The sequence below is a fragment of the Anneissia japonica genome, unplaced genomic scaffold (assembly GCF_011630105.1).
Source record: "Anneissia japonica isolate Jap-2015-1 unplaced genomic scaffold, ASM1163010v1 scaffold287894_len555002_cov174, whole genome shotgun sequence".
In the NCBI taxonomy this organism is placed as follows: domain Eukaryota; kingdom Metazoa; phylum Echinodermata; class Crinoidea; order Comatulida; family Comatulidae; genus Anneissia; species Anneissia japonica.
In genome coordinates this window covers 356239-364812 of record NW_022753119.1, presented here as the reverse complement: position 1 = coordinate 364812, position 8574 = coordinate 356239, and the positions used below count along the sequence as shown (strand labels likewise).

The 8574-nt window shown below is 35.1% G+C and overlaps 2 protein-coding genes across 3 annotated transcripts in view; one reads left to right on the top strand and one right to left on the bottom strand.

Moving 5' to 3' along the window:
• LOC117122695 (probable peptidyl-tRNA hydrolase) overlaps window positions 1-983 on the bottom strand; it is a 3066-nt gene extending 2083 nt beyond the window's left edge. For both annotated transcript variants that reach the window (XM_033268381.1, XM_033268382.1), the window contains exons 1-3: window positions 834-983; window positions 375-591; window positions 83-182 (exon numbers count right to left, since the gene is read on the bottom strand). In XM_033268381.1, coding sequence (XP_033124272.1) covers window positions 83-182; window positions 375-591; window positions 834-953 — 437 coding nt within the window. In that variant the 5' untranslated portion in view covers window positions 954-983. The remainder of the gene's footprint in view (window positions 1-82; window positions 183-374; window positions 592-833) is intronic.
• A 71-nt stretch (window positions 984-1054) lies between these two features.
• LOC117122694 (estradiol 17-beta-dehydrogenase 8-like) lies at window positions 1055-8009 on the top strand. Its single transcript, XM_033268379.1, has 6 exons — window positions 1055-1215; window positions 2214-2536; window positions 2739-2920; window positions 3286-3370; window positions 7126-7243; window positions 7829-8009. Exons 1-6 carry the CDS (start codon window positions 1086-1088, stop codon window positions 7843-7845), a joined length of 855 nt encoding a protein of 284 aa, XP_033124270.1. The 5' UTR covers window positions 1055-1085; the 3' UTR covers window positions 7846-8009.
• Window positions 8010-8574: the final 565 nt, after the last annotated feature.

Here is an 8574-nt window from a genome sequence, read left to right as displayed (position 1 = left end):
GGTTTAGCAGGGCCAAATTAACATGAATTTCTGGATCATCCAAAAGCAACCAACACTGAGATTAATATGGTACAAATCTTACCCAGCACTGCCTGCCTTCTTGATGGAGAATTTACCAAAGTTTCTATCCAAGTCATCATGTACCAGGTACAAGTTTTCTGGCATGATTCCAAACTTGTCAACTATTGTGAAATAAATTAAGTTTGAACACACATGTTAAAATATAAATATAAAAATAATTTATCTCACAGTAAAAAAAAAAATAAATATTAAATATATTTTTAATGGTGACAGAAATTGCATTTTTTCCAAATAAATACCAAATATTAATGGATCCAGAATATATTTTATCATTCTGTAGGATAGTACTGTACCTGCTTTAGCTATGCATATACCATTAATATTCATCATCAACCTTGGTTTCAGTAATATCAATTCTATGTTGTCATATACCGTTGTTCTAGCAACGTCTCCTTGGCAATGGCGATCCTTCACCCAACTTGATCCAGTTGCATTACAGAAGCGATTGAGCACTGCCATACCCACACTGTGCCTTGTGCCAGCCATTGAATAATTTCCAAGTCCAACAACCTAAAGTAACAATCAATAGAATTAGAAGCTTTAAAAATCAAGATAGGACTAGTTTAGGCAGCACTCAGTAAGCTATATCATGGGCACAGGCACGAATGTGGGATGGGGGGTAGTTTATAAATAAAACAACAACTCCCTGATCAAAGATCAAACCAAAGCCAGCCAGGTAACTGTATATGGGATCACTTCCTGAGTTTAAAGGCGCTAATGATAGCGAGATATCAATCATGCTTACAACTCACCAGGAACTTGGCTCCATTGGGCTTGGACTTGGCATATGATGATAAATTTGCTACTACAGTCTTCTGAATGGTGGTTGTTTGATTTACTACTAAAGGAACTTTTACACTCATGTTACCCATCTGAAATACTTATCTTCATTTGATCATGCATGTCCTAGCCAATAAATACAAGAAAACTTTGAATTCATGACCAAACCACGAAACATGCCATTCGTCATGATTGAGCTATGTTTACAAAGATTGTGCTAAAGAATGAACGTTATAAGCATTGGCGGCTCGGCTCGGATGCTATCCAAGATTTTTGTAAACAAAAACAGCGTGCGAAAGATGGCTGGTGGTGGTGTTGGTCTGCAACTTGCTGGTAGACTGGCGCTTGTGACCGGTAGATCTGTGAAATACAATATTGTTTTATTTGTATTTTATTACTTTAAAAATTAGATCCGAAAATACTAATAACCGTTTAACCATAAAATTATTGCATTTCTTTGATTACGAAAGCTAGTAACTGTAGGCCTAGGCCCCCACTCCAGGCTAGGCAAGGAGGAGGAGGCCCTGCCATACTATAGGCTTAGAGAGAGTGAAAGGCTAGCCACCAAGGATCATATCCATGCTACCACCAGGAAGGTATCTTCTGGCGGTAGTACTAGTACAGCTGTAGACTCGAATTCCCGTAGACTCAGGTAGATTTTTCCTATCCAGACTAGGTCTAGGATGAGCACTCCTTTAGGCCTTTTTTTGCAGGGGTCCCAAGTCTCGCGGGACTTAAAATAAGGAAATCTGGACGGCCTCCCGCATTCCCCACAACAAGTAAGCAAGAATCTCCCAACTATGTAAATTCATAGACAATCCGATTTTGTTGTGCACATGGTAGAATGGTGGATGGGGGACCAGGACCCTGTCGGGGAGTGTTCCCTTCCCAATCGGTTAAAGAGCATAAATCATTGAGGAGAAAAAAATTCAATGTAATTTTTACAGAAGGCGCTGGCTACGCCTACATGCACTTTTGTCAGGTACTCGGCATCCAGCCTTCACTCAATCGGGGACGTCAGACCCCTATTCAGCAAATCCTGGCATCAGCCCAGCTTGTGCACAGTGAATGGTCGCTCCAATAATTTTTCAGCAATGGGCCTTCACCGAACTGAATTTTACAGGGTGTCACGGAACACCTGGTTTGGAAGGATTTTAAAAGAACAGTACAGTACTAGTATTTACACAATCTTAATGCAATTTCTGAAATAAAGTTGAAATATAATTATATACTAAGTAATCATCCTTTTCACTTAACTAAACATTCACACGTACATGTAATGTTTCCTGTTTTGAATGTGTCCTATGAAAAAATCTAAATCTATATTTTAAGATGTTTTTTTAATATAATAGGTGGTGGCAGTGGAATTGGCAGATCAATATGTGAAGTCTTTGCCAGAAATGGTGCCAGTGTGGTAGTAGCTGACATTAGTGTTGATAATGCTTCACAAGTAGCAAACAACCTGGCAACAGATTCAGGACCAGACATCAAGCATCATAGCTGCAGCGTGGATGTAGGTGATTCAAATGCAGTGAAGCAGATGGTCAAGGAGACCATGTCCTTATATGGTCGTGCACCATGCATTGCTGTCAACTCTGCTGGAATCACTAAAGACAGCTTTATGGTGTCTATGGAGGAGTCTAGCTTTGATGAGGTCATCAGAGTAAACTTGAAGGTAGTGCAAAATCTGTTCAAATACTGCACATTTTCAACAGCTTTTTAGGTGGGTTTCCACGTGCCCTAGTTAATGCAAGGAGAGGGTTGGTTCAGTTTTCAGAACAGGCTCGCTCAAGAAGTGGGACAACCTGGTTTTCTAGCCTGTGTTTTTGCATCATGTCATTTATTTACAGTGTATAATGGATAATCATTTGTTTCAGGGAACATTCCTTGTAACTCAGGCAATCAGTGTTGCAATGCTAGAGCAAGGAGTTGAGAGAGGCTCTATTATAAATTTAGGGAGCATCTCAGGCAAGGTTGGCAACATAGGACAGTGTAATTATGCAGCATCCAAGGCAGGAGTAGAAGGCCTAACCAAGTCAGCAGCCAAGGAACTTGCCTTGTAAGATTGCATTATTTTACACATGTGTTAATTTATTTATCTTTTATGAAAATTTTACTATTAATACTCAATTCCTTATATCAAATAAATAATTATTATTTAATTTTCACTATGCTGGGTAGCCTGTTCAATAGCATAAATTTTGGGGTTTTTGTTTAGATGATTATTACCTTACTTATGTAGATAAAGTTTAAAATTTACATTTCTTTTCGGAAATGGTGTAATAGGTGCTTGCTTTCTAATAACTGGTGAGAGGATTTGCACAACCATGTCCTTATTATTTTATTCGGAAAATACTTTTTTATTTAAATAATTGTAAGTACAACACTATTAATACATGTCAATTTATTTTTTTTATTTTGTAGGCATGGTATCCGTTGCAATGCAGTTCTTCCAGGTTTCATAAAAACACCCATGACAGAAACAGTACCTGAAAAAGTTGTGTCAATGGTGGGTATCACTTAAGCTAAAGCTTAGGTTGCCCTTGCAACTCAACTGACATCATATGACCTTTGGCAACTTTCCAGCAACTGTGAGAAACTTTTAGTCGAACTATTGAGGCGAAATGAGTGTTTTCTCAACATATTAATAATGATTAACTTGGAATTGTTAAGCACATAGAGTTTTAGATATGCACTATATAAATATACAATAATAATAATAATACTATTGTTAAGGTTGGTTGATGTCAGTTGAGTACAGTTGCAAGAGGGACATAATCTTAGGGTTAAGTTTCTTCCTTTCATATTAAAACTAAGATGCATGAAGAATGGTGACAGTCAAAACTTTTCTTCCAGGATGACACTATTTAATGATGTTTAAAAGTAAACAAGTGTCTAAGTGACATATACAAATTAGAAATGTAAACAGCATTCATCCAACTGTATTCTTATATCAGTAGGAAAGCCACTGGAAAAATCGTGTCAAATTTCGCATAGGAGAGGGCGCCCTATTTTTCAAAATTAGTTCAAATTATTGAAATTTGGTGGTGTTTGAAAAAACGTTAATTCATCAAACAACTTACTTAACAAAACAAAAATAATGGTGAAATATGTTTATAAATAGTTTAACAATACAGTGAAATACTTTTGGTGTATTTTGACCGAAACGATAAAGTGTAATTTAGTGGACAATTCGTGGTACACAATTTTTACGATTTTGTGCCCTAGAAAATCGTTAATTTAAAATAGAAAAAAAATTTGATCAGAAATGAATTCAAAATCCCTGCTATAAAAATTTATAATCTATAATTTAGGATATTAAGATAACAAATTGAGTAGCTGGGACGCAAATCCGACTCTGGAAACTAAGGGTACCTCCATTTCGTTGGACCCAAACAGTAGCGTGTACTCCATTTTGGAAACGTCGGCGATCATAATCAGGAAGATCGTATTTATACAGAGCATTTCCAAGACCGTCTGTTACACCAATAATTAATATGTGTGAAATAAATATATACCATTAAAATGAATATTATTACATATTTAGTGTTCCAACTTTATAATTTATGGATAATATTTCTGTTGGTTTCTATTACGATTCGTATGCGAGGCTGAGGCCTAGGCCGCGCACATTGGGGGGGCCTAGCATATTCGCGTACCCGTAAATATGCAGCGAGGATAATGCCTATTTAAAAATGGCTCCAATCTTTCTGAAATCTGTATCTTGTTGGCTTGATGACAAGTGTAGGCCTACATGAACTAATTACCGTCCTTCACAAGTTCATCATTCACAATTTCACTCAATATATGTGATTTTCAGGACTTATAAAGGAGAACAAGACAACATTTTTATTTTTATTTTTATTAAATCATTTTCCTTCTCTATGATTTGTAATACTGTAATAATAATCATTTCATACACCTGCTTCTAAATATTAACATGAAATATAAAAACATACATATGATTATGATATGGAATATACCACACCCCTTCCCCCATCTTCTTAAAGAAAACTCCTTCAGAGGTTATATAAATATGGTACATTTCCATGAGAGAGACTTTAATATAGGCCGGAACTTATTACTGTAGAAGTGGGGTAGCAACATTTCATGCAGGTATTACAAAATCTGCTTCTTATAAGAAAAATATTCATTATACGGTCAATAAGCATCAAACATCATTATTTGGCTTATTAAATATGTTATAAATAAATTTAATGATCATGTTTTCATAATGTAAACATTAAAAAGCAAAGTCAATATTAATTACTGATATTGATTTAAAATAGTGCTGCCTAGTGTTTTTCAGCATGTTTTTTTTCCCTTAGGCAGGCTTTCTGAGGGATTTGAGTCATTCTGAACCTGAGTTCAGTGGTTATAAATCCTTGTCACCATTTAAAAATTCACTTTCATAACTGACATTGTTGGTCTGCAACCGTCCAAGTTTGAATATATTTACAGTTCATTTACAATTTCATGTCCCTAAAATAAAATATATTTGCAGATTACAATAATTAATACTACTAGAATACAATGTATCAAGAGATATGCTTTGGTATTATTTTTTACTAATTAAATATTTCTCACTCAAAGTCATATGCCTGAAAATATTATTTTGTGAAACATCCCTCCTAGGCCCTAGCATAAATTAATGGCAAAAATCATGAATCCCTAGGCCTGCTGTAATTATAGAATAATTATTATATAGAAATATGTGCAAGGTTTGGGTTTATAAGCCATCCTAAACTAACACACATGGAATGCATTTGCATTCAGACGCTATAATACAATGGATCGCACTGCAATGCAGCCTGCCGTAGTGCTACATCAGTTCTCGCTCAGCTACCACTACCGCGTGCTCACATGCTCAAAAAACTGCCTAGCATTTTACGGCCTAGAAGTATAAATAACAATTTTTGATCAGAGTTGAAACAAGTCTTACCCGACTAAATTAAGATTAAACATGATAAATCAACACTTCAAAAAAATATTGATTAGCTGGGGCGCAAATCCGACTCTGGAGAAAATTGTAAATAAATTCATAGACAAGTCGTACCAGATTTTAACTATTTCGCCTATGTCAACATCAACCAGTGAATGCTTACGCCAGCGTCAGTGTGACCACTCACAATTTTTGATATACCCAATGTCTGGGTCGAAATTACCCAAGATTCAGCAAAAATTGCCCAAAATTACCCACGCTTCCTGAAAATGCATTAAAATTTAAAAAATATGTGTTTTTTGCATGCATAGTTTCCCTTTTAGTTTAATTTATAAACCAATTTTTTATTGTAATTGTTTGTGTTAATTATTAAAATTAATATTCATGAGGTGATAATACAGATAGAAAAATACGCCCTAAGTCGGCCAGTGTTATCAGTAGATCAGTGATCAAGTTTTATTATGTAATGCATTAATTAGGTAAGATCTATGGCAACACAAATCACAAATAAACAATTCTGAACCCATATTTATAGCAATTAACAGTCAATTAACAATGTTATGTGCACTTCGTTGAGTTTTGCTTACTTGAATGGACTGAAATATACTTTGTTACTTCTTAATTCTTCCTCAATGACTAAAATATTTAATTTTCTTAGTAAAAATAAAATACCCAAGGATTTGAACGGAATACCCAAGAACCCAAGACCAAGTCAAAATACCCAAGATCTTGGGTAAATACCCAAGCAGTGGTCACGCTGGCCAGCGTAGGTTTTTTCGAGAAAACCCAATTGGTTAGCAAACTAGACATATTAGGAAATATTGTTACCATATAAGGAAGCCATGGGCGGGCCTTATCTATTAATGAGAATTATAAATACAGCTGATGTATTTTTGCTAAGCGACGCTAAAACGTGGTTACGCTTTGAAACGATAGGTGGCGCTGCGCAAAGCAAATGCGGAAGTAAGATCGAAAAGTCGCAATATAACGGACAAATCGCCTATCGGCTGTCCTACTGATATGCAAATATCCTGATTTATATCATTTTGTCTATAATTTGACTTTACTTTACAGTGGCAATCCCATATGCTAACACAAATGTCACATATAACTGTTATGCATCCTGTTGCATTGTAAAATGTATGTACATGTATTCTAATTCATCTGCCCCTTTGGTTGGCTGTAATACATGATATAAGTCACAAAAAATATTTTATAATCATTAAGCATTTAACGAATGAAATGAACTGTTTGCCTACTGGCTTAATGTCCCACTACAAATATTTTGATTAATACTAATAGTAATCAATGTATATATTCAGATGAAGAAGATGATTCCTGCTGGGCGAATGGGTGAGCCGTCTGAAGTTGCTGAGGCTTGCCTGTTCCTGGCATCGGACCAAAGTGGCTACATCACAGGCACAACAATAGAAGTAACAGGTAATGAATACATCATGTAATAAAATGCCTACTTCATGTTTATTGGCAATCTGAGATTCCTATACATTGATTGGTAGAGATAAAGGCACGTAATGTTGTATTGCCATGTTGCTGTTGGTTTGGCACAGTGGTTGCGGTTCTGCTTCTCTCCCTTGAGGTCAGAGTTCAATCCCTCACTGTGTATTTCACTTGTGTCCTTAGGCAAAGCACCTTAACTACGTTCGTCTTTCTCCACCCAGGAGTACAAGTGGGTACCTGGTAGGTGCGAACACAAAAATGTGCCGATGACAGCTGCAACATTATAGAATTCTCCCAAGGGACCTGAGTATGTGTTTCATATGTGGTTGACCCAATGACCGGGGGTAAAAATCTTTTAAGCGCATAGAGGTCTTAACAATTATTATTATTTATTATTCCATAAACAGTTATAAATATTATTTTAAATAAGAATAGGCAAAAATTATGTAAATTTAAAAAAATATGTAAAAAAATGTTAATTTTGATACTGTAGGCCTACTGTACCTTAAATATGTTCATTTACTATGATTTTTAAATTAAGCCCTTCATTCTCCTTTTTCCCCACAGGAGGACTATTTGCATGATGTCTTTCAAGATTTATATAAATATTAATTTATAAATGGCTTAAGGATTTCCAAAAATATGGGAAAACTAAATTTAATTCAAGTTTTTGAAATAGAAAATTACATCAAATAGACAATTAAAGTTATATGAAAAAATAATAGTTATTAAATTTTCATCATGCCAAGCCTTTAATGGTTAGTCAATTCATTTCTTTGTGTTTATGTTTAGTGAAATCTCATTTTATTTTAAAATGCGTAGGTTAAAATACCGTGTGTTACTGGAAAATCAGTTGAAGCTAGGCTGTTTACTATCCAGAGTATTAGGTTAAATACTAAAATATTTCAATCCAAACTAATAACAAATCGTGACTGATAAGGTCAGATTGTATGTTATTTTACAGATAAAATCAATACATGAAGAATATGACATTCACATATTTAAAAATATTCACAAAAGAAAAAAATATTCAAGAGACAACAAGCATCAAAGAGACAACATAAAAATGCTGAATAAGGTCATTTGGGCAGATGGTTTTATATTAGTCGCAATTTCGCAAAGGGCCTATGAGCTTATTAATGAAGAAACTCGCCTGTCACGAAACAAAATTGTGATATGTTACAGAGATCTATGTAGGTGGAATTTGTTGAGATCTTGGGAATTTGTTCAGGCCGTTTGTGAATTTGTAAGAGTAACAAAGTTGCAGATTTTTTGTGTATTTTCAAAGCACTCATAATAGGAACCTAGGCTGA

Bases quoted from the DNA above. Each gene is read 5' to 3' on its own strand.
- LOC117122694 (XM_033268379.1), top strand. From the start codon at position 1,086: ATGAACGTTATAAGCATTGGCGGCTCGGCTCGGATGCTATCCAAGATT. The intron at 1,216-2,213 runs GTAGATCTGTGA...TTAATATAATAG, and splicing joins TAGACTGGCGCTTGTGACCG to GTGGTGGCAGTGGAATTGGC. The intron at 2,537-2,738 runs GTAGTGCAAAAT...CATTTGTTTCAG, and splicing joins TCATCAGAGTAAACTTGAAG to GGAACATTCCTTGTAACTCA.